General features: G+C 40.1%; 4 protein-coding genes and 1 long non-coding RNA gene across 5 annotated transcripts in view; all 5 read right to left on the bottom strand.

The window, feature by feature from the left end:
* Positions 1–244, bottom strand: part of LOC108899786 (extracellular calcium-sensing receptor-like) — a 159,435-nt gene extending 159,191 nt beyond the window's left edge. The window contains exon 1 of the mRNA XM_051065690.1: positions 41–244. Coding sequence (XP_050921647.1) covers positions 41–214 — 174 coding nt within the window. The 5' untranslated portion in view covers positions 215–244. The remainder of the gene's footprint in view (positions 1–40) is intronic.
* Positions 245–4,804: 4,560 nt separating this feature from the next.
* On the bottom strand, positions 4,805–8,793 carry LOC108900905 (extracellular calcium-sensing receptor). The gene is made up of 9 exons (XM_018702171.2): positions 8,555–8,793; positions 7,955–8,249; positions 7,757–7,843; positions 7,298–7,567; positions 6,961–7,167; positions 6,593–6,868; positions 6,030–6,257; positions 5,804–5,927; positions 4,805–5,728 (listed from the first exon to the last, which is right to left on the bottom strand). The coding sequence occupies exons 1-9, from the start codon at positions 8,791–8,793 to the stop codon at positions 4,815–4,817; spliced, it is 2,640 nt and encodes an 879-aa protein (XP_018557687.2). The 3' UTR covers positions 4,805–4,814.
* A 3,677-nt stretch (positions 8,794–12,470) lies between these two features.
* LOC108900904 (extracellular calcium-sensing receptor-like) lies at positions 12,471–16,513 on the bottom strand. The gene is given in 10 exon segments (XM_051065698.1): positions 12,471–13,384; positions 13,543–13,666; positions 13,775–14,002; positions 14,363–14,638; positions 14,734–14,940; positions 15,049–15,318; positions 15,594–15,680; positions 15,803–15,946; positions 15,948–16,098; positions 16,265–16,513. Coding segments are annotated over 10 exon segments (2,640 nt in total). The 5' UTR covers positions 16,504–16,513.
* A 140-nt stretch (positions 16,514–16,653) lies between these two features.
* On the bottom strand, positions 16,654–19,451 carry LOC108900903 (extracellular calcium-sensing receptor). Its single transcript, XM_018702169.2, has 2 exons — positions 19,303–19,451; positions 16,654–19,224 (listed from the first exon to the last, which is right to left on the bottom strand). Exons 1-2 carry the CDS (start codon positions 19,379–19,381, stop codon positions 18,311–18,313), a joined length of 993 nt encoding a protein of 330 aa, XP_018557685.2. The 5' UTR covers positions 19,382–19,451; the 3' UTR covers positions 16,654–18,310.
* Positions 19,452–21,308: 1,857 nt separating this feature from the next.
* Positions 21,309–24,589, bottom strand: LOC127139073 (uncharacterized). Its single transcript, XR_007808956.1, has 3 exons — positions 24,359–24,589; positions 22,138–23,980; positions 21,309–21,857 (listed from the first exon to the last, which is right to left on the bottom strand). It is a non-coding gene; the product is annotated as an uncharacterized LOC127139073 (long non-coding RNA).
* Positions 24,590–24,864: the final 275 nt, after the last annotated feature.

Here is a 24,864-nt window from a genome sequence, read left to right as displayed (position 1 = left end):
ATCCCAACTACCAAATCAGATTTCATCGTTATATTCTCACAATGCTGTTTCCATGGCTGTTGTTGTAGTTTAAGTCAGGATGGATTTGTAACAGGAAGTCTTTGAGCCCTGGTATGTTTCCTCGGCGGATGGCCATGGTCAGTGTTCCACCCAGATATGGCATGAGGCGGGGAGTCTGGAGGACAACAAATGTTGTCCAGCTTTCACTGCCCATCCACTGCAGGCCTGTCACATTCTGCCTCACCACCTGTACATTGTATTATGTCAAATATTTTTCATCAAATCATCTTGGGGAACAAAAGATTTGCATAAGCCATTCTAGAAAGAAAATCTCAACTCTGACCTCTTGCATGAGATTAATTAAATGATTCTCATGTGCAAGAACAATGACCACACGAGCTGTTGATATTTTTATTGAATCCACAATCCTCTTAAATTCAGCTGGTTCACTGCCCCAAGGTAAAACCTCTATATAGGCCAGACAACCTCCACCATATGTAACCAGGTCAGATTGGAAGGATCGGGCAGCATGGAGTCCATAGTCATCATCACTGACCAGAAGCCCTACCCAAGTCCAGTCAAAGTGTTTTAGAATCTGAATCATAGCTCGCACCTAAGTGAATAGAGAATTTTTTTAAAATTGTCAAAAAATAATCAGTCTATGAAGCTCTTTCAGAGGAAACTACCATTTTCATTAAGATGCATAATCAAATCCATATGACTTTAGTAATGACATGTAAAGCACAAATTGTGTCAAAACTAATTGGCTTCTTTCAGAGGACACTCTCCTTGTCATAGTTCATCCTATGTCAATATGTGTTTTAATTTTTTGTCTTGCTGCTTGAGCTTACCTGAAAAGAATCACTTGGGATTGTTCTAAAGAAGGATGGAAAGCGTTGCCGATCACTCAGGCAGGAACATGTGGCATAGTAACTCACCTGTGAGAAACATGAGTGTGCACAAGGCATAAACATTTTTGCATTGCAGTTGACTCATTCAACAGACTTTGAACATTTAAACATTATTTCATTGAAATAGAACACGTCAAAATTCCTCTCTGATGGCAAGTGGAAAGAAGTACAGAATGAAAAACTTACAATGGGCAGTTTGTATAAACCTATCACACTTGACATTGCAATGGTAAATGTTGAGAATACATCGCCCACAATCCCAAGGACTGGAGGGGCCCCCACACAGGTTTCTTCCAAAAGAAACTGTTCCTCTTGACCACTGGCCAGCGACAATGAAGCACGGAATGAAATTCCAAGTGTGGCACAATTATCATACAGAGTGTATCCCAGAGTCACATTAGGTAGCAGGTTGGAGTTTCTGTTGATCTCATCTATAGCAAAGGCCATGGTCATGGCATGCCTGAACCCTGCGAGGTCAAAGCTAGCACAAAAAATTATTAACAACAATTATTAATTACTATTAACAACTAACAAATAAAATGTCAATTGTGAGAAATGTGGCAGAAATGTCCAAAATAGCTGGTGCTTTGTTACTCATCTATCCAGAAATCTTGTTTTTGTATGTCAAATTGTAATACATCGTTTTAACACACTGGTAATTTATACAGCAAAAATATCTTGCTCCCTGTCATAAACACTCACATTTCAACTGATGACAAAATTCCCAGCACAGCTCTTTCATGATATTTCCTATCTTAAACATTCTTGGCAGAATAAAAATAATCACCACTGTTTCCTGCTGTATGTGTGTCAAACTCACCCTTGGCAGTTTGGTTGATTTGGCTCTGAGGTGAAGGAAAACTCAGGGAAGACAGACATATAGTGGACTTCAAAAAGCCCACCCAGAACCACATCACCAGCCTTGTGCAAACCATTAAGATGAAACTTTTTCCTTAATTCACAAGATGAGGAAAGAGAAGAAAAAAAAGGCAGTAAGAAAGAGGAAGAAAACAAAATCAAGCTACAGAAGAGCAGGTGTGTGTCAACAAATGCCCCCATAACTGCCCTCGTCCTTTCACCTTTTTCTAATCCTACTGCACACACGCTTAATTTTAAATAACAGGACTGTGTCATCCCCTTTAGCCATTTACGTCACTGTTTGTTTAATCATTTACACCACCCATTGTAGCAAGTGAGGTAGAGGCAGGGAGGGCCTGATACACATTAAGAATCCAAAATGTCAAATTTAATTTCATTATATTATATTAATTATATTAGATTATATCAGTAACACATTGGGATTTGGGAGTTTTTAATGGATTGAGTGGTAATGGCATAAGATCAATGAAGTGAAATCAAGTGAGTAAAAATTCATTTTCTCTGTTGTTTCAGTTTCAAATGGCTCAAGCACATCATGTTATACACAAGTCAGTGACTGAATAATTCAGTTAATTTTTAATAGACAGCCATCTTTTATCTGGATGGCAGATTTTGGCATGAAATTGCGTTCATTTCATAAACCCATTAAAATATCAACGACACACAGAGTCAGCCATGAGAACATTCACCGGATGGTAACCATTTTGTGAGACTATCATTATGTGATGAGTAGCAACCTTTTTTTTTTTGATAATAGCAACAATAGCGGTAATAATTTTTCAAACATTACCAAAATAACATTATTTGCTCTTAGTATTTAATGTTTCCTCCATGGTCTGATTTTACATTTGTGAGTTCTTCACAATCTTATAATGCTAGTTTCTTTGAAAATTACTATGAAAGAGGTACTCCTGTGCATTGCTTTACATTGCCATAGTATTGCAGTTTACTCATTTCAGAGAACCATTTTCTCCAGCACTCACAGAATTTATTGGGTCAAAATGGACATTGCATTCAACTCTGGGTGGAGATCCCAGGAAGGAAACATGCTTGTCAGGCCTACTCCCACGGGGCCCAGCTGGAGAAATGTAAATGAGTTTGAGTGTGTTAGTTGGCAGGTGAAAGAGAAGGCCTTGATGTGGTCACCCTGGCTACACAAATTGACTCCCGTCTTTCTGGAGAGAGTCCTGGAATTATGAAATTGATGAATCTGTACCAACTAGATATGGCTCGGTTCAGCTCTGTGGGTAGCTCTAATTCTAAAACCACACTCCTTGATTAAGGCCACACTCTGTCCTGTTGTGTGTATTAGGGATGCACCGATACCACATTTTTTCAATCCAATTACAAGTACATACATTTGAGTACTTGCCAATACCGAGTACCAATATGAGTACTTATTAATACCATTACACTTCGTATATTTACTTGAAAATGTGTTTTATTTTCATCAGATATTGTTTCATTTTCTGGCTGTAAGAAAGTGCTGTGACCGACATTTGAACATTCCATTATATATGTCATTGCCACAAATTTTACTCAAATAGAAGTACTGTTATTGACATTTTAGCATTCAACTGCATCTTTTTTTTTTTAAACAGTCTTGCCACATATTTCACTTAAATATAGCCCTGAAATATAACTGCACAAACATAAAACTGTGGCAAAGCAACAAGGCATTATCATGTAATCAGCAAGGTCTGTCTGTGAGAACTAAATCTATTTTGAAAAGTGAAGGGCAGTTTTTTTTAATGAAAAGCAGCTTCTCAGCATTATCAGCTGTTAGTCTGTTTCGGATTTCATCTACAATGTGGGACACTGAGCTAAAAAGCCTTTCACTTTCCACACTGCTGCTGTTTTTTAGATGTTTTATCAGATTGCCTGTGTTGAAAGTACTCGCTTTCGTCCATCCTCTTGACAACTTTGCAGAGCATAATTTGTAGTCCACTTTACTTTTGTCACCATCATCCACTTTGAAAAACCTCCACTCCGCTAACATTGCTCCTCCTTGCTCTCAATTAGCACCTGACCGCCCAACTGAACGTCATGCTGCCGTAAAGTGGTATCAGGTGCTGTGGTATCAGGACACTTTTATGAATACGAGTACAGGAACAGGGTATCGGACAGATACCCGATGCTGGTATCGGTATCGGTGCATCCCCAGCGTGGATACTCACAAACTCCCAGCAAACTCCCCCAGTGTCATTGTTTGAAGTTTTCCCCAACAAAGTCACTTCTATTTGACTGAAGCTGCTGAAAGGAAGTCTGACTGTTGTTTGTAGGTCTCATTACAGAGACTTCAATAGTTCTACTGAAATATAACTTGCCCAGGGTGAAAGATGCTGTCCAGTTGTGTGGATAATCACAGGCTCCCGACAGATTTCCCTGACAAAGAGAGGAGGACTTCTATGCATTAAGAGTTGCTAAGAGGAAGTCTCTGAAGGCTATATGTGCCTCTCCTTCTTAGAACTTCTGGGTGGGTTACTAGATAATGTGTTGCCTGAGGCTTCAATAGTTGTACTGGAAAATTTCAGTGTTCACATGGGTAATGACACCTTGAAGCAAGTGATTGGGAGGAACAGCATTCTTGATCATAACTGCAGTAGGATCTTGTTATTGGACTTCTGTGCTAATGACAAAGTGTCCATAAGAAACATCATTTTCAAGCATTTGCCTTCTGTCAGCATACTTCAGTCCACTGTCTTTATAGTCATTTTGTCAGATTTGCAGTTGTATTTGGGGGGGGGGGGGATTGTCTCCCTCAGTGAGGTTAACCTGGGAATGTTTGGCTCATAGGTCACTGTCTGCAAGGCCCTCAACTTCCATCTTGTCAAGATTTTCTCTTGCATACCATGGAGGCCGTGGATGTGGTGGTAAAAAACGCTAACATCAGGTTAATAGACCCCTCAGTTGTTTTGTTTTGCATCTTCCCAGGAGCATGATTCTATAAAATGAAAACTTTCTGAGCAGGATGGTGCTAGATTAAATGGCAATAAAATACTAATTGAGCACTGAAGTGATGCTTTATGACTTTGTAGTGTCTCGACCCATGATAGCTTTCTTTGTGTTTCTCTCTGGTCTCAATAGGATTATGTAACATTTGGGTCCAAACAGCGCCACCAAGAGGCCAAAGCTGGAGGCCAGGATGGCAAATACCTCCACTGCATCTGCATATTTGCCTGGGGAATTGACATAAGCAGGGACAAATGCCACCCACACAGCACAGAAGATCAGCATGCTGAAAGTGATGAGTTTGGCCTCATTAAAATTGTCTGGAAGATTCCTTGCTAGAAATGCTAACAGGAAACTGAGGATAGCCAATAAACCAATATAGCCAAGTAACACTGCAAAACCAACTGTGGATCCTACAACACACTCATAAACTATCTTGTCATTGTGATATTCAGTGTTTTTATATGGAGCTGGTGAGGAAGACACAAGCCATGCTGTGCAAATGGCTGCCTGAATGGATGTAAGAGCCAGAACTGTCCCTCTCTGTTGCACAGCACCAAACCACTTCAGACTGGTTCCACCTCCTGGCTTGGAGGCTTTGAACACAGCCAGAACCACCATGGTTTTCACCAGGATACATGAGACACAAAGCACAAAGCTGATCCCAAATGCTGCATGTCTCAGTTGGCATGTCCACAGTCTGGGACGACCGATAAACAACAGTGAACATAGGAAACATAGTTTGAGTGACACCAAGAGCAGGAAACTCAGTTCAGAATTGTTGGCACGTACCATGGGTGTGCTGCGATGATGGATGAAGATCCCTAAGACAATAATACAGATAGATGTGCCCAGCAGTGAGGTGGCTGTCAAGCAGATTCCCAGAGGCTCATGATAAGAGAGGAACTCTGTTTTCTTAGGAACACAGTGATCACGCTGGGGACTGGACCAGAAATCCTCTGGACAACTGGTGCACTCCATGGAGTCTATGAAAACATGAGAGTTGTTGAGATGTATATGTATATAATGTCAAAGTATAATAGTTAAAAATCAAGACCAACCAGTTTTATTGCTGATCTTTCCCTCAGAACAAGGAACACAGTCAAAACAACACTCAGGTTCTCCCTTCTTTCTGGCCATGCGGGTACCTGGAGGACAGCTCTCACTGCACACTGACTGTGGTGGCTGTGAGGAGAGAAGTAATCCTCTGTTATTCTGCACTCCTTTACACAGCAATACTGGAACAGCCCAGAAAAGGGAAAGGATTCAGAAAAAAGCAGAGGTCACCTTTTTAGATTCAAAGTTCCAGAAGATTTTGCCTTCATCAAGAATGAGCTCATCACCCTTAGAGACTGACTTCTTAATATCACCCACAGTCTGAATTTTTATTTGTCCATCAGGAAGCCACTGCCAGTTCATGATATCATATATTGGTAGAGCATCACCATTCTCATCAAATGACACTTGATCACCAAATGATGTTGTGAAGTTGACTTTTTGTAAATAATGTACAAGCTACAAATGAATGAGAAAGGATACAGAAAGACATAAAGGGTATGACAGATTATCAAAAAACTGGGATGATAGATGTGCAATCCTTTGTCAACTTGTCATTCTAATCATTTTGTGTGCATGTAATAATAATCATTTACTGTTATGAACCTGATCAAAGCCGCTGCACACTTCAATATCCTCAATCACCTATCGAGGTGCCTTGTGTTTTACATGGGTATTGATGTCATGCATAATAGTGTAGTATTTGTATAATTTCTATTCTCCTTTTCTTTAACTCGTTTGCTCTTAATTATATATGGCAGGGTGTAAAACAGGTGTATAACTTGATATTACACCTGCCATGGCTCCAGTCTTTGAAAAGTGGCACAGCTGTTCCCACTGAAAGGCCCTCTGCCTGGCTCACAGTGCAGCATGTTATCAAGGGCATATGCCAGAGCATATACAGCCTTATACACATTATACTCTGGCCTAAGGTCTGAGATGTCAAACAACTCAGTCTCCACATTCTCTAGATCTTCCTGTCCAGTGCATAATGCTCCTCCAGCTTCCACCCAACCTGCTGGAGGTGGTGCAAATCTACACTGAAAAGTGTGTTCCCAAAACTGATTTACCTGAAATATATATAAAAAAAAATACATGTATTGAACAATGGGAATATATTTTCTTGCAACTATCACTTTAGATTGCAAGGTTTATCTCTCACCATATTATTTCCATAGCTGTTGTTGTGGTGTAGGTCGGGGCGAATTTGTAACAGGAAGTCTCTGAGCCCTGGTATTTCTCCTCGACGGATGGAGATGGTCAGTGTTCCACCCAGGTACGGCATGAGGTCAGGGGTCTGGAGCACAGCAAATGTTGTCCAGGCTTCACTGCCCATCCATTGTAGGCCTGTAACATTCTGCCTCACCACCTGTGCATTATTTTCACATAATTTTACCAAAAAATGATGGGCAACAAGGTATTTATAGTAATCTGTTGGGAAAAAATGTCACACCTTAATCAATCTTTCCTCCTAAATGAAAATCTTTTTTAATTCTTACCTCTTCTGTGATGTAAATCATGTGACTCTCATGTGCAAACACAATGACCACACGAGCTGTTGACGCTTTTATCAAATCCACAATCCTACGAAATTCAGCTGCGTCATTATCCCAAGGCAAAACTTCTAAGTAGGCCAGACAACCTCCACCAGATGGACCCAAGTCAGACTGGAAGGATCGAGCAGCATTGAGTCCATAATCATCATCACTGACCAGAAGGCCTACCCAAGTCCAGCCAAAGTGTTTTAGAATCTGAATCATGGCACGCACCTATTTGAATAGAGAATTTGAAAAAAAAAAAATAAAAAAAAAAAAAAAAATATATATATATATATATATATATATATATATATATATATATATATATATACACACACACATATAGTGAAGCTTTTTCAGAGGAAACTACCTCTGAAAATGAAGAACTATTTATGTTCTTCATTTGCTGCTTAAGTTTACCTGGAAAGTATCACTTGGGATTGTTCTAAAGAAGGATGGAAAGCGCTGCCGATCACTCAGGCAGGAACATGTGGCATAGTAACTCACCTAGAGACATATGGGTGTACAAGGGATATTCATTTGAGCATTTAATTATTATTTCACCAAAAATGGAATACTCCTGATGGCAAGTGGGAAAAAGCAGCATGAAAAACTTACCATGGGCAGTTTGTATAAACCTATCACACTTGACATGGCAATTGTAAATGTTGAGAATGATTCACCCACAATCCCCAGGACTGGAGGAGCCCCCACACATGTCTCATCCAAAAGAAACTGTTCCTCTTGACCACTGGCCATTGACAATGCAGTACGGAATGAAATTCCAAGTGAGGCACAGTTATCATACAGACTGTATCCCAGAGTCACATTAGGAAGCAGGTTGGAGTTTCTGTTGATCTCCTCTATAGCAAAGGCCATGGTCATGACATACCTGAACCCTGGAGGGTCAAAGCTAGCACAGAAATGTCCCCGTTAACAATTAACAACTAATGTGTCAACTGTGAGACCATGGCAGAAAAAACAAAACAGCTGAGCCTTTGTTCTTCATAATCTATCCAGAAATCTTGTTTTTGTATGTCAAATTTGAATACACCTGTAATTTATACAATAAAAATGTCTTGTTCCCTGTCATGAGCACTCACATTTCAACTCATGACAAATTCTCAGCACAGATCTTTCATATTTTCTTCCATCAACATTTCTTGGCAGAATAAAAATAATTACCACTGTTTCCAGCTGTATGTGTGTCAAACTCACCCTTGGCAACTTGGTTGATTTGGCTCTGAGGTGAAGGAAAGCTCAGGGAAGAGAGATATGTGGTGGACTTCAAACTGCCCACCCAGAACCACATCGCCAGCCTTGTGCAAACCATTAAGATGAAACCTTTTTCTTAATTTACAAGATGAGGAAAGAGAGGAAAACAAAGGCAGTAAGACAGAAGAAGAGAATAAAACCAAGATACACAGAAGCAGGTGTGTGTCAACAAATGCTCCCATAACTGCCCTCCTTCTTTCACCTCTATCTCTAATCCTACTGCACATTCACTCAATGTTAAATACAGGACTATGTCATCACCTTCACCCATTTACGTCATTGTTTGTTTAATCTTTTACAACACCCACTGTAGAAAGTGAGGTAGAGGCAGGGAGGGCCTGATACACATTAAGAAGCAAAAATGTCAAATTTAATATCATTATATTAGATTATATTATATTAAAAACAAATTAGGAGTTTTCTAACACTTGGTAGTGGACTGAGCAGTAGTAGTATTTTGATCAATGACGTGAATCTTCTGAATGAAAATCCATTTCTAACATGTTGTTTCAGTTTCAAATGGTCTGAGAACATCATATTATCCAAAAGTCAGTGACATGAACAGTCCACTTTACGTGTAAGAGACACAGCCATTTTAATCTTGGCGTTAAATCTTAAACTCGTGGCATTCATTCAGTACATTTCACAAACAAACTAAAACATCAACAACAGACAGAATTAGCCATGACAATATTCACTAGATGGTAGTTATATACCAAACCATTTTTTGAGGGCTATAATTAAGCAATGGGTGGGAACTATTTTTAAAACTATTTGTAACTTTAGTAGTATTCATTTTTCAAATGTCACCAAAATACCACTATTGGTGGCACTACTTAATGTTTCGTCCATGGTTTGATTTGAAGAGTCATTTCCTCACAATCTTAAAATGCAACTGTTACTTTGAAAATGTAATTGTTCAAGTCATGACCTGCGCCCTTAATGATTTTGATGTTAGTTTCTCTGAAAGTTATCCTTCGCTCTCATGTTCCTAGTGACTTTCTTTTCCCGTTTCATTATGGAAAGTCACCTTACCTAGTGTTTCTTGGTGGTTCGTTGTCATCCTGTTTTATTTTGCTTCCCTTCCTTTTTTCAGCCAGACCTGTGACTTATTACTAATTATCCGTGTGTATATATAGTCCTGTCCCTCCCCTGTTCTTTGTTGCCTTTTGGATTTATGTTCATTTGGACTTTGCCTCTCCACCCAGCAAGTCTTTTGGTTAGTGTGGGTACACGTAAATCATGAGCTGCCAGAAGAAGGAGATCAAATATATGACATCAATTTTGGAGGAGATAGCTACAGGAGATCTGAAGTTCAAATGAAGAATAAAAATGTACGATTATTAATGTAAGACTTAAACCAATCAGGATCAAGTTCTGTCGTCACAAAGATGGTTCCAAGTTGGTGCAACTTAGCAGAAAACTGCAGTCACCTTGCTCCCGTAAGGTTTTAATGTCAAGTGATATGGTGATCCTGTGCAGCACCAGCAAAAATTGCACAAAATTTCTGACCGGCATGCATTGTTTTAAGGCTAGCATACATCACAGACAAAATATATCAGAAAATACCCTTCTGATTTTTTAAGCTTTTACATGTCTTAGAAGAGGTGGTTGCTAACGAGTAGCTAAATGAGACTACAGAAGCTGCTGATGTCATAATACTGCACATGAAAACCAATCAACTCACCAGTACACCTTTACAGCCTTGCTATTTTTATACTACTACTGACTTTCTAAGAAGAAAGGCTTTTGTAAAAGAGGTAAGTGTTGAATAAAATTATGAGCTGGAAAGGCAGTGGTGGTGTTGATATCATGTGACTATTTAAAGCTTGACATTAGCCTTTCACTCCTGGCGACTGCGTTTAGGCTTCAAAAAGAAAGATTATCTTGCTGTGCAAAACATTTAAATATCTTTTGTTGGTTATGGAGCTTTTTTCTGCAGTAATCCAAAAGCCAATGAAAAAATCCCACTGACTTTTTGTCAAAGGAACCAGGGTGATGCTATCTTCCAGGATGGCATACAAAAATACCCATGTGCAACTCACTTACCTTATGTTACCATTGTACATGTGACTGCTGATTCACACAACTTATTGTATAGTATGATGTATAGTATTTATTGGGTAAGAATGGACACCGCATTTTAACCCTGGGTGGGGTTTATCTGGGCCAGCTTCTGTTACAGTATGCAATCATGCAAACAACTCTCATAAAAATTTTAAGTGTGCAGACTGGGACAACATTAGGCAGTTGCTGTGTTTACTCCTCCTGGCAGAATTTATTTTAATTTTCATTATTTAGTTTGTAAAACATTTGCCCTGTTTTAACAATAACCATATAAATCACCACATTACTATTGTCAATTTCAGAGTCAGACAGGTAGTAAATGTGTGAAATAGTCATACATACTTAAGTGAATTCAGTATTTCAGTTTTTAACTTAATGTGCAATGTATTTCGGATTATGGACCTCTCGAGTTTTCAGTCCATATCAGCAAGGAGCAGGTGTACACAATGTAAACAGCTGTTAAGCCGCTAAGCTAACAACACCTACAGATGGCATTGTGGTCCAACGTCACAGTTAAGGAGCAAAAAAAGGAATACACACAAATGTAAATCCATTTAAAATATTCTCACATACAATTTGCAATAGGTTAAATGAGCAATGTAGCATTGCCTCCTCATAGCAGAATGATGAGGAAGCCAACAACAGTATGAAGCCGATTTTGACCCACCTGCACGTCCTGCTGCCACCTACTGACATGTTTGGTCATAACACCATAATAACAAGTCCACAAAGACCGAATAACAGCCTCTCAAAACGTACAAGAAATCATCTTCAAAAATTGGAATACGTATAGGCTAATTACAACCCCTTGAAGTAGATAAGGTAATGAGACCACACCTTTTGTGTGCGTCACACCTCACTGAACCTTATTTCCCATGTTAAAGGCAAAATGTTGATAGGCCTACTCCCATGGAGCCATTTAAGTGTTTGAGCATATTAATTCGCAGATAGCATTGAAGTGTTGACCCTGGCTACAAAAACTAACTCCCTTCCTTCTAGGTTTGAGCTCTATGCATAGCTCTGATCCTTAAACCACACTCCTTTATAAAGGCTGTGCTCTGTCCTGCTCTGGAGTTGACAGTGAGAAATGATGGCTAGTTATGTGGATACTTACAAGCTCCCAGGAGTGTGTTATTGTTTTGAAGTTTTCCTTGACAAAGACACCTCTATGTGACTGAAATTGTTGAAAGGAAGTCTCTGATTGTTGTTTGTACTTGCAGGTCTTGTCAGAGACTTCAATAGTTTTACTAAAGTACAGTGGTCACATGGTCAATGATGAGGGAAGTAATTGGGAGCCACAGCATACTTGATCAGACCTGCAGAAGTATCTTCTTATTGGATTTCTGTGCTATTGACAAGTTGTCCACAAAAAACATCATTTTCAAGCATGTACCTCTTCTCAGAATAGCTTAGGCTTAAAGTTGATCATTGCGCTTGTAAGCATTTTATCAGACCTATATAAGTATGTCTTTGATTAGACGACAGGGAAGACTGCTTGATAGAACTGGTAAACCTAAAAGTGTGGTTAGGGTGACCTGGGAATGGTTGGCTTCTGTCTCTGTCTGCAAGGTCCTCAACTTCAAACTTGGGTAAATTTTTCCCAGCGTAATGGCAAAGGCCATGGATGTTGAGGTTTCTTAAACAAGGATAACTTTGGGTTAATGGTCCCCCTCAGTTGTTTTGTTTTTTACAGCCTCTCAGAGGCATAACTGTATATAATGAAAACCTGAAGAGCACAATGGTGCTAGCATTGATTTACAATAAAAGAGTGACAAAGTACTGAAGTGAGGCTTTATGACTTTGTAGTGCCTCGACCCATGATAGATTTCTTTGTGTTTCTCTCTGGTCTCAGCAGGATTATGTAACATTTGGGTCCAAACAGTGCCACCAAGAGGCCAAAACTGGAGGCCAAGATGGCAAATACCTCCACTGCATCTGCATATTTGCCTGGGGAATTGACATAAGCAGGGACAAATGCCACCCACACAGCACAGAAGATCAACATGCTGAAAGTGATGAGTTTGGCCTCATTGAAGTTGTCTGGAAGATTCCTTGCTAGAAATGCTAACAGGAAGCTAAGAATAGCCAGTAAGCCAATATAGCCAAGTAACACTGCAAAACCAATTGTGGATCCTACAACACACTCATAAACTATCTTGTCATTGTGGTATTCAGTGTTTTTATAAGGAACTGGTGATGAGGACACAAGCCATGCTGTACAAATGGCTGCCTGGATGGAAGTAAGAGTCAAAACTGTTCCTCTCTGCTGCACAGCACCAAACCACTTCAGACTGGCTCCACCTCCTGGCTTGGAGGCTTTGAACACAGCCAGAACCACCATGGTTTTCACCAAGATACATGAGACACAAAGCACAAAGCTGATCCCAAATGCTGCATGTCTCAGCTGGCATGTCCACAGTCTGGGACGGCCAATAAACAGCAATGAACATAGGAAACATAACTTGAGTGACACCAAGAGCAGGAAACTCAGTTCAGAATTGTTGGCACGTACCATGGGTGTGCTGCGATGATAGATGAAGATCCCTAGGACAATAATACAGATAAATGTGCCCAGCAATGAGGTTGTTGTCAAGCAGATTCCAAGAGGCTCATGATAGGAGAGGAACTCTGTTTTCTTAGGAACACAGTGGTCACGCTGGGGACTGGACCAGAAATCCTCTGGACAACTGGTGCACTCCATGGAGTCTATGAAAACAGGAAAGTTGTTTAGATACATGTATTTATTATGTCTCTAGAGTAAAACTGTTAAAAATCAAGACCAACCAGTTTTATTACTGATATTTCCATCAGAGCTCTATATATATATATATATATATATATATATATATATATTTAGTACTAACCAGTCTTATTGCTGATCTTTCCCTCAGAACAAGGGATGCAGTCAAAACAACACTCAGGTTCCCCCTTCTTTCTGGCCATGCGGGTACCTGGAGGACAGCTCTCACTGCACACTGACCGTGGTGGCTGTGAGGAGAAAAATAATTATTTGTTATCCTGTCATCTTTTACACTGCATTATTGAATTATCAACATGCCAAACAAGGATAAGGACTCAGAAAAAAGCAGAGGTCACCTTTTTGGATTCAAAGTTCCAGAAGATTTTGTTTTCATCAAGAATGAGTTCTTCACCTTCAGAGACCGACAACTTAATCTCACCCACAGTCTGAACTTTTATTTGTCCATCAGGAAGCCACTGCCAGTTCATAATATCATATATTGGTAGAGCATCACCATTCTCATCAAATGACACTTGATCACCAAATGATGTGGTGAAGTTGACTTCTTGTAAATAATGCACTAGCTACAAATGGATGAGAGAAGATGCAGAAATACATAAATCAGACAATGACAGACTATCAAAAAAGTGTGGTGATAGATGTGCAATCCTTTGTTCATCAAATTGTTATACCAATCAAACTGTATGTGTGCAAAAAGCATTTAATGTTACAGATTACATCAAAGCATTTTCACACTTCCATATCCTCAATCCATAAAATCATTGTGGTACAACGTATTTTGCATGGGTATTGATGTCATTCCTAATAATGTAGTTTTTGCCAGTTTTTATGGTCTAATCTGCTGTGACGGGAAACTCTTTGGCACCTCTTGACATACTACAAGGTATAAAAATTTAAAACAGATATGTAATTTGATATCACACCTGCCATGGCTCCAGTCTTTGCAAACTGGCACAGCTGTGCCCGCTGAAAGGCCCTCTCCCTGGCTCACACTGCAGCATGTCATCAAGGGCATATGCCAGAGCATATACAGCCTTATACACATTATACTCTGGCCTGAGGCCTGAAACATCCAAGGACTCAGTCTCCACACTCTCTAGATCTTCCTGTCCAGTGCATAATGCTCCTCCAGCTTCCACCCAACCTGCTGGAGGTGGTGCAAATCTACACTGAAATGTGTGTTCCCAAAACTGATTAACCTGAAACATAGTTTTAAAAAAAACTACAAGTTATTAACAATGATAATATATTGGTCTTGCAAATACCATGTCAGACTGCAGCTTTTAAATCTCACCATGTTATTTTCATAGCTGTTGTTGTGATGTAGGTCAGGACGTATTTGTAACAGGAAGTCTCTGAGCCCTGGTATTTCTCCTCGACGGATGGCCATAGTCAGTGTTCCACCCAGGTATGGCATAAAGTGGGGGGTCTGGAGTGCCATAAATGTTGTCCAGGCTTCACTGCCCATCCACTGCAGGCCTGTCACATTCTGCCTCACCACCTGTACATTGTACAATGTAACATATTTAAAGATTTTATCAAATTATGTAGGGCAACAAGGGGTTTACAGTAATCATACCATACCATAAACATCTTACTAAATTCTTACCTCTTCGATTAGGTTAATCACATGAGTCTCATGTGCAATCACAATGACCACACGAGCTGTTGATACTTTTATCACATCCACAATCCTCCTAAAATCAGCTGCATCACTGCCCCAAGGCAAAACTTCTAAGTAAGCCAGACAACCTGCACCAGATGTACCCAGGTCAGATTGAAAGGATCGTGCAGCATGGAGTCCATAATCATCATCACTGACCAGAAGGCCTACCCAAGTCCAGCCAAAGTGTTTTAGAATTTGATTTAATGCACGCACCTATTTGAATAGAAAATAATAATTCAAAAAAAGTGCATGCTTGAATATTATTCCATTAAAAAAACTGTCTATATAGTTTTTTTCAGATGAAACTACTATTTTCATTCAGAAGCATCAAATTAGCATTAAATTCATTTAACTTCACTAATTACAGGTACATATTTTGATACATAAAAGTTAATGACCTTTCTTCGGGGGTCAGTCTGTGAACTTACTGTAGTAAATAATCCACCTCAATATATATTTTAAGTTCTTGTTTTGCTGCTTGAGTTTACCTGGAAAGTATCACTTGGGATTGTTCTAAAGAAGGATGGAAAGCGCTGCCGATCACTCAGGCAGGGACATGTGGCAAAGTAACTCACCTGTGAGATACATGGTGAGTCATTCAACAAACTCTGAACATTAAATTATTTTTTCTTCAAAATGGAATACATCAAAACTATTTTCTGATGGCAAGTGGGAAAAAGCAGCATGAAAAACTTACCATGGGCAGTTTGTATAAACCTATCACACTTGACATGGCAATTGTAAACGTTGAGAATGAATCACCCACAATCCCCAGGACTGGAGGAGCCCCCACACATGTCTCATCCAAAAGAAACTGTTCCTCTTGACCACTGGCCATGCACCAATGAAGCACGGAATGAAATTCCAAGTGCGGCACAGTTATCATACAGACTGTATCCCAGAGTCACATTAGGTAGCAGGTTGGAGTTTCTGTTGATCTCATCTATAGCAAAGGCCATGGTCATGGCATGCCTGAACCCTGGAGGATCAAAGCTAGCACAAAAAATGTTACCATTAACAATTAACAACTAATGCATCAATTGTGAGAACTTGGCAGAATGTATAAAATAGCAGAGCCTTTGTTAGTCATAAATCTTCTATACAGAAATCTTGTTTTGATACGTCAAATTGTATTTATCCAACACAGGTTTCAACTCACCCTTTGCAACTTGGTTGATTTGGTTCTGAGGTGAAGGAAAGCTCAGGGAAGAGAGATGTGTGGTGGACTTCAAAGAGCCCACCCAGAACCACATCTCCAGCCTTGTGCAAACCATTAAGATGAAACTTTCTCCTTAATTTACAGGACGAGGAAAGAGAGTAAGATAAAGGCAGTAGGAAAGAGGAAGAGAACAAAATCAAGATACAAAAAATCAGATAAATGACAACAAATGCCCCCATAACTGCCCTTCTCCTTTCACCCCTTTTTCTAATGCTTTTACACCGTCAAGTAATTTTATACACAGGACTATGTCATCATTTTCACCCACTTACGTCATTGTTGTTTTATTTTTTACACCACCCACTGAAGCAAGTGAGGTAGAGGCAGGGAGGGCCAAATACATATTAAGTAGCCACAATTTCAAATTTAATGTCATTATAATATATTATATCATATCAAGAACACATCGTCACTGTGTAAAAATCAAATGTCCAAAGCACAGTGTGTTACTCACAAGTCACAAGTTTTAAAAACAAATGAGGGCAAATTGCTAGAACAATTTGTAAACCAACTAAAACATCTATAATGCACAGTTGTCAGTCTGCTATGAGAATTAATTAATACTCTCCATGGTAACTTGGAGATGGACTTACACTCAAAATCCAACAAATCACACTCTGCTCATTCATTCCATAATGTTTTTTATGAGTTTGGAATAAAAATCAAGATTGATTAAAAACAACAACAGCCTTGAATATAAGATGCGCCATATCTTGTTTTCTCTCCTGTGCCCCTGCATGTGTGTTGTTATGACTCGCATGACAAATGAAATAAAGCAAGTATTGCTGTTTTGTATTGCTGACTCCTTTCAGAGACTGTCTTCTGCACAACCACATTTTATTAGATACCGGTAAGTAAGCACACTACATTCAAACCTGGTTGGGAGTTTGCTTCACTTCCTGCTTTTGTTATCAGTCACATTAACATCCCTAAATCCTCAAATGCCCAAACAAACTGTTGATATTTTTATATTTTTAAGCCCAAGTGAATTGTGTTATATTTTCAAGAAATTACATTGACCTAGTGTGGAATTTGGGGTTTGTGAATGCTTTTGGGCACTAATGTGTTTTTTCTAGTCTTTCAACAACATCAATGATATTAAAGCAATAATGTTGAAACACGAACTGAAACATATCTGTAAATGTCAGTAGTATTTACTGTTATCATTTTCAGTCACAGTTCATGTAAAAACTTTTACAGTGTGCACATAGAAACAGTAGACAACATTCTGACTGGAAAAATAGAATTTAACAGTTCTCAGTACACAAATATGCAAATATATTAAATTAGTCCAGAGCATTGCTGAAACTACCTATCCAGGGCACAGAGATACCTGCAGTGCAGCTTCAGGATCCCTGACTGCAACCACATGAAGGAGATGAATGTTGTGGGTGGATGTTTATCCTTTCTAAACAGCTTTCTGGCCATTGTTAATTTCTACATTAGTTTGAGAGATGCTGTGAGGTCAGATACTCTTTAGAAAACCTGGGAATTGGGAGGGAAAGTTGCTTGTCAGGCCTACTCCTATGAGGTCAGGTTAGGGTTTTGTAAGTGTTTGAATGCTTTGCGAGTTGGCGAGTGAATAACAGGGCCTTGGTGTGTTGTCTACACAAACTGACTCCATTCTTTCTCTCTTTTAGGATTGGTTGGTGATAGATCAATCTGTACCAACTAGATACAGCTCTATGCATAGTTCTGGCTTTAAAACCACACTCTTGAATAGTGGTTGCACTATATGCTTTTCCAGAGCTGTCCAAAGTCAAAGATGCTGGGCAGCTGGGTGGGTACTCACAGGCTTCCGGCAGGGCATTGCTGTGTTGACGTTTTCCCAGATAAAGAGAGATACACCTCGATGTGACTGAGGTTGCTGAAAGGAAGTCTCTGACTGTTATTTAGAAGCATGGTTGTATATAATGAAAACTTTATGAACAGGATGGTGCTGCATCTAAGGAAAAAAAAGACTGATTGAAGCACTGAAGTGAATCTTCATGACTTTGCAGAGCCTCGACCCATGATGGCTTTCTTTGTGTTTCTCTCTGGTCTAAGAAGGATTATATAACATTTAGGTCCAAACAGTGCCACCAAGAGGCCAAAACTGGAGGCCAGGATGGCAAATACCTCCACTGCATCTGCATATTTGCCTGGGGAATTGACATAAGCAGGGACAAATGCCACCCACACAGCACAGAAGATCAGCATGCTGAAAGTGATGAGTTTGGCCTCATTAAAGTTGTCTGGAAGATTCCTTGCCAAAAATGCTAACAGGAAGCTAAGAATAGCCAGTAAGCCAATATAGCCAAGTAACACTGCAAAGCCAATGGTGGATCCTACAACACATTCATGAACAATCTTATCGTTGTGGTATTCAGTGTTTTTATAAGGAGCTGGTGAGGCAGAAACAATCCAAGCAATACAGATTGCTGCCTGAATGCATGTAAGAGCCAAAACTATCCCTCTCTGTTGCACAGCACCAAACCACTTCAGACTGGCTCCACCTCCTGGCTTGGAGGCTTTGAACACAGCCAGAACCACCATGGTTTTAACCAGGATACATGAGACACAAAGCACAAAGCTGATCCCAAATGCTGCATGTCTCAGTTGGCATGTCCACAGTCTGGGTCGTCCAATAAACAGCAGTGAACACAAGAAACATAGTTTGAGTGACACCAAGAGCAGGAAACTCAGTTCAGAATTGTTGGCACGTACCATGGGTGTGCTGCGATGATGAATGAAGATCCCTAGGACAATTACACAAATATATGTGCCCAGTAGTGAAGTTGTTGTCAAGCAGATACCAAGAGGCTCATGATAGGAGAGGAACTCTGTTTTCTTAGGAACACAGTGGTCACGCTGGGGACTGGACCAGAAATCCTCTGGACAACTGGTGCACTCCATGGAGTCTATGAAAACATGAGACTTGCTGAGATACATATGTATATTATGTCTCCAGTATATAGCAGTTAAAAATGAAGACCAACCAGTTTTATTGCTGATCATTCCTTCAGAACAAGGGATGCAGTCAAAACAACACTCAGGTTCCCCCTTCTTTCTGGCCATGCGGGTACCTGGAGGACAGCTCTCACTGCACACTGACCGTGGTGGCTGTGAGGAGAGAAATAGTCAATATAGTCAATGCTAAACAAGGAAAAGAATTCAGAAAAAAGCAGGTCACCTTTTTGGATTCAAAGTTCCAGAAGATTTTGCCTTCATCAAGAGTAAGCACTTCACCCTCAGAGACTGACTTCTTAACCTCACCCACAGTCTGAACTTTTATTTGTCCATCAGGAAGCCACTGCCAGTTCATGATATCATATATTGGTAGAGCATCACCATTCTCATCAAATGACACTGGATCACCAAATGATGTGGTGAAGCTGACTTTTTGTAAATAATGTACAAGCTAAAAATAGATGAGAGAAGATGCAGAAATACATAAATCAGACAATGACCGACTATCACAAAAGTGTGGTGATAGATGTGCAATCTTTTGTTAAATCAACTTCTCAAACCAATCAAATTATGTGCATGCAAAAAATTAAATGTCATGAATTTCATCAAAGCAGCTGCACACTCCCATACCCTCAATCTGAAATTATGAAATTATTCGGTTAAGTATGTTTTTTAGCATGGGTATTGAGGTAATCCAAAATAATGAAGCATTAATATGATTAATACTGGCCATTTTGCTGTGATGAGAACCTCCTTGACAATTTGGTATGTAGTACAAAGTATGAAAATGATTTTTTTTTTTTTTTTTTAAAATGGGTGTGAAACTTGATATCACACCTGCCATGGCTCCAGTCTTTGCAAACTGGCACAGCTCTGCTCACTGAAAGGTCCTCTCCCTGGTTCACAGCTGCAGCATGTTATCGAGAGCATATGCCAGAGCATACACAGCCTTATACACATTATACTCTGGCCTAAGGTCTGACACATTCAGCAACTCAGTCTCCACACTCTCTAGATCTTCCTGTCCAGTGCATAATGCTCGTCCAGCTTCCACCCAACCTGCTGGAGGTGGTGCAAATCTACATTGAAATGTGTGTTCCCAAAACTGATTAACCTGAAATATATTCAAAACTGTGTTATTAACAATGACGATATATATGTCTTGCAATGGCCACACCAGATTGCAAGGTTAATCTCTCACCATGTTATTTCCATAGCTGTTGTTGTGGTGTAGGTCAGGACGTATTTGTAACAGGAAGTCTCTGAGCCCTGGCATTTCTCCTCGGCGGATGGCAATGGTCAGTGTTCCACCCAGGTACGGCATGAGGTCAGGGGTCTGGAGCACAGCAAATGTTGTCCAGGCTTCACTGCCCATCCATTGTAGGCCCGTAACATTCTGCCTCACCACCTGCACATTATTTTCACATAATTTTACCAAAAAATGATGGGCAACAAGGTATCTATAGTAATCTGTTGGGAAAAATAATGTCACACCTTAATCAATCTTTCCTCCTAAATGAAAATCTTTTTTAATTCTTACCTCTTCTGTGATGTAAATCATGTGACTCTCATGTGCAAACACAATGATCACACGAGCTGTTGATATCTTCATCAAATTCACAATCCTCCTAAAATCAGCTGGGTCATTATCCCAAGGCAAAACCTCTAAGTAGGCCAGACAACCTCCACCAGATGGACCCAGGTCAGATTGGAAGGATCGGGCAGCATGGAGTCCATAGTCATCATCACTGACCAGAAGGCCTACCCAAGTCCAGCCAAAGTGTTTTAGAATCTGAATCATAGCCCGCACCTAATTGAACAGAGAATTTAAAAAGTTTGTGCATTCTATAATATTCTTGCACAGAAGATCAGTCTATATCACCCTGGATAGTATCATTTTCTTTCTAATGCATTCTCAAATCCAAGTAACTTCACCATTGACAAGTACAGCACATATTTTGATACATAAACGCTAATCAGCTTCTTTCAGAGGACACTCTTCTTGTCGTAGTATGTAATTCATATCAGTATGTAGTTCTAGTTTTGCTGCTTAAGTTTACCTGGAAAGTATCACTTGGGATTGTTCTAAAAAAGGATGGAAAGCGTTGCCGATCACTCAGGCAGGGACACGTGGCAAAGTAACTCACCTGTGATAAACATGAGTGCGTTCATTTCTTGCAGTATATTTGACCCAAATTTGGTACATTTAATTTGGAATTTCATTAAAATAGTGTACATCAAAATAATTCTTTGATGGCAAGTGGAAAAGGTAGAAAATGACAGACTTACAATTGGCAGGTTATATAAACCTATCACACTTGACATGGCAATCGGAAATGTTGAGTATGATTCACCCACAATCCCCAGGACTGGAGGGGCCCCCACACATGTCTGATCCAAAAGAAACTGCTCCTCTTGACCACTGGCCATTGACAATGAAGCACGGAATGAAATTCCAAGAGCGGCACAGTTATCATACAAACTGTATCCCAGAGTCACATTAGGAAGCAGGTTGGAGTTTCTGTTGATCTCATCTATAGCAAACGCCATGGTCTGGGCCTGTCTGAACCCTGGAGGGTCAAAGCTAGCACAAAAAAATTCTCCATTAACAACTAATAAATAATGTATCAACTGTGAGAACTTGATAGAAATTTGTTACTCATAAATCAACTTTCAAAAAATCTTGTTTATTGTTAATACAACTTTATACAGTAAAAATATCTTTATCCCTGTCATGAACACTCACATTTAAACTGATGATAAAATTAGCAGCACAGCTCTTTCATATTATTTCCTATCTTAAACATTCTTGGCAGAGTAAAAATAATCACCACTGTTTCCTGCTGTATGTGTGTCAAACTCACCTTTGGCAGTTTGGTTGATCTGGTTCTGAGGTGAAGGAAAGCTCAGGGAAGACAGATATGTGGTGGACTTCAAAGAGACCACCTAGAACCACATCACCAACCTTGTGCAAACCATTAAGATGAAACTTTCTCCTTAATTTACAAGACAAGGAAAGAGAGGAAAACAAAGGCAGTAAGAAAGAGGAAGAGAATAAAAACAAGATACACAGAAGCAGGTGTGTGTCAACAAATGCCCCCATAGCTGCCCTCCTTTCACCAGTCCTAATCCTTTTGCACAGTCAATTAATTTTATATGCAAGACTAGGTCATCCCCTTCACCCATTTACGTCATTGTTTGTTGATCTTTTACACCATCCATTGTAGCACGTGAGGTAGAGGCAGGCAGGGCCAAATACACATTAAGAAAGCAATTTGATATATGATATGATATTTTCAGGAACACATTATGAATTTTAAGACACTTAACCGTTTGAACTGTAGTGGTATTAGATTAATGCAGTGAAATCAGCTGAGAAAAAAAATAATTTCATATTACGGTTTTGGTTTCAAAAGGTCCAAACACTTGGTGTTATACAGAAGTCAGTGAGTGAATAATTCAGTTCATTTTAACAGACAGGCTTTCTTATCTGAAAGGGATAATTTGGCATGTACTGGTACACTTTGTATAAACCAACTAAAAAAATCAACCATGCACAATTCTTTATGAGCAGTGAGAATGTCCATTAGATGGTAGCAGTATCCCAAACATTTTCTGAGTTACCTAATCAAGGGATGAGTGGCATCCAATTTTAATCATTTTAGTACCTATAGCAATATTTCTATTTCAAGCATGACCAAAATACCACTATTTTCTATAAGTATTTAATGTTTCCTCTGCTGTTTGAGTCAGCACGTTTCTAAATCTTTAATGATCTTATGACCTTCAACAGTTAAAATGAAAATGTAATTGTCCAAGTTGATGTAAATCATTTGAATGAAGAAATCATGGTGACCTGTACTCAGGAGTGGCTCAAATCTAGACAGTTCTGCAACCCAAAGGTCTCTCAGGCTGGTATTGAGGTCAGGACAGGATAGAAGTGGGGGGCAGCATACACCATGGATGCCACTGACTCATGGCTAAGGCACAAGGTGCTGGTGGGTGCAGTGTATAATGGAAAGGCTGGCCTGGATAGCAGCACTACACCAGTCACTGTTCCAATATGAAGTGTAAGCATCAGTCGAGCCAGCAGGATGGTTAGAATGGATAAGATGGGAGCAACCAGTGGGGTACAAAGTCTCAGTGGCCAAGCTTTGGAAAGCTGAGCTCCATCAAATAAAATACTTAATCCAGGCTGCCTAAGACATTTGTTAAAGCCCATCCAACTTGTTTTACTGGGGGAAGGCCGAGTCACCACCCTGAAAAGAGGGACCTTGGAGCACATCCCTAGTGGCTGTTTGAAAGCCCTGATCAAGGAGCGCTACCACTTTCACCATGGCCATGTCCTGAGGGCCATAGCAGACACCATCTGCAGTGGGATTAGTTTAGTGCTTTTGGCCACTACTGTACAAGAAAATGTTGACACGCCAAAAGCAGTAAATCAGTGTTATCTTATTTTCACCAGTATTTACTGTCATGTTTTCCAGTTATAGTTCACAGTGTGCACAAGAAATCACAACAATTTTGGGGGAAAAAATTCTCAGTACACAGATATAGGCTTATGCTAAATTAGTACAATGCATTGCTGAAAAAGGCTATCCAGGGCACAGTGAGAGCAGACTTGTAACGCTTGTACTTAACCTGGCGAGTTGTCAACCTCTTCTGCGGCTCTCCCGCTCCTGTGCGTTGACGCATTCGCGGGCCGCCCTGCCAAGACAATGGTAGGGGAAACACTGCTATTGTTGTGTCACGTTACCAAACCTCAAACAGCGCTCTTTGTCGCGCACCGACACAGGTGGTCTGTAGCTTCTAATTGGAGTCAACACTCTTGCTACACGTTTGAGTAGAAATGCATACATTCTTTTCCCGCCAGTATGTCGTGATTATCTGAATTAATACAACGATAAATACATATATTGTTGAGAATGAATCGTGGCATTTATACTTTATACCGTATACCAAGGAGATACGGATGGGTTCGGCTCAGTGTAGCTCTAAAACCACAATGCTGGTTAAGGGCTGCTCTCTGGCCTTTTCTGGAATTGCCCAAAGTGAAAGATCCTGGCCAGTTGTGTGGGTACTCACAAGCTCCCAGTAGTGTGCCGTCGTGTTGAAGTTTTCTCCAAGACTGTTCCGGCCATTGTTAACTGCTGTATTTCTCTCTTTGTGGCTAACGGGATTTAGTTCTATTTTATGCAAAATATGCTATGTGAGCTCTTGCCCAGGATTGGTAAAATGCCTTTGTTCTGCCGCTCCTCTGCTGGACTGCCTGTGTTCCGGAAAGGCCCGGCGTATCTGCGTACGATGACGTCACCAGAATAAAACCCGGTGGAGCCGTCACTCGCGTCAGCTGTGATTTGAAGAGGGCATCTCGCGTCCGTCGCTCTGGATTGTGATTGGTCCTTAGCGGCCGCCAGTTTGCCTCTCTGTACTATTCGAACCTTTGTCAGTACTCACCACTGTGTGGGTTAAAGAAACCTGTACACTCGATGATCTTGCATTTGATTGGCTTGAGATAATCGGGCCAGTTTCACACACACACACACACACATACACACACTTTGCCAGTTTACAAGTTTTTTGTTCTCTAG

Source organism: Lates calcarifer, linkage group LG21 (assembly GCF_001640805.2).
Source record: "Lates calcarifer isolate ASB-BC8 linkage group LG21, TLL_Latcal_v3, whole genome shotgun sequence".
Classification (NCBI taxonomy): domain Eukaryota; kingdom Metazoa; phylum Chordata; class Actinopteri; family Centropomidae; genus Lates; species Lates calcarifer.
The sequence above is the reverse complement of the archived record's forward strand: the minus strand, read 5'-3'. Positions and strand labels throughout refer to the sequence as shown.

Coding starts and splice junctions, on each gene's coding strand:
- LOC108900903 (XM_018702169.2), bottom strand. CDS start 19,381: ATGGCCAGAAAGAAGGGGGAACCTGAGTGTTGTTTTGACTGCATCCCT. Junction 19,225..19,302: donor AATGATCAGCAATAAAACTG/GTTGGTCTTCAT, acceptor ATGTTTTCATAG/ACTCCATGGAGTGCACCAGT.
- LOC108900905 (XM_018702171.2), bottom strand. CDS start 8,793: ATGGGAGCATTTGTTGACACACACCTGCTTCTGTGTATCTTGGTTTTA. Junction 7,844..7,954: donor GTTTATACAAACTGCCCATG/GTAAGTTTTTCA, acceptor ATATGTCTCTAG/GTGAGTTACTATGCCACATG. Junction 7,568..7,756: donor TCCCAAGTGATACTTTCCAG/GTAAACTTAAGC, acceptor CTATTCAAATAG/GTGCGTGCCATGATTCAGAT.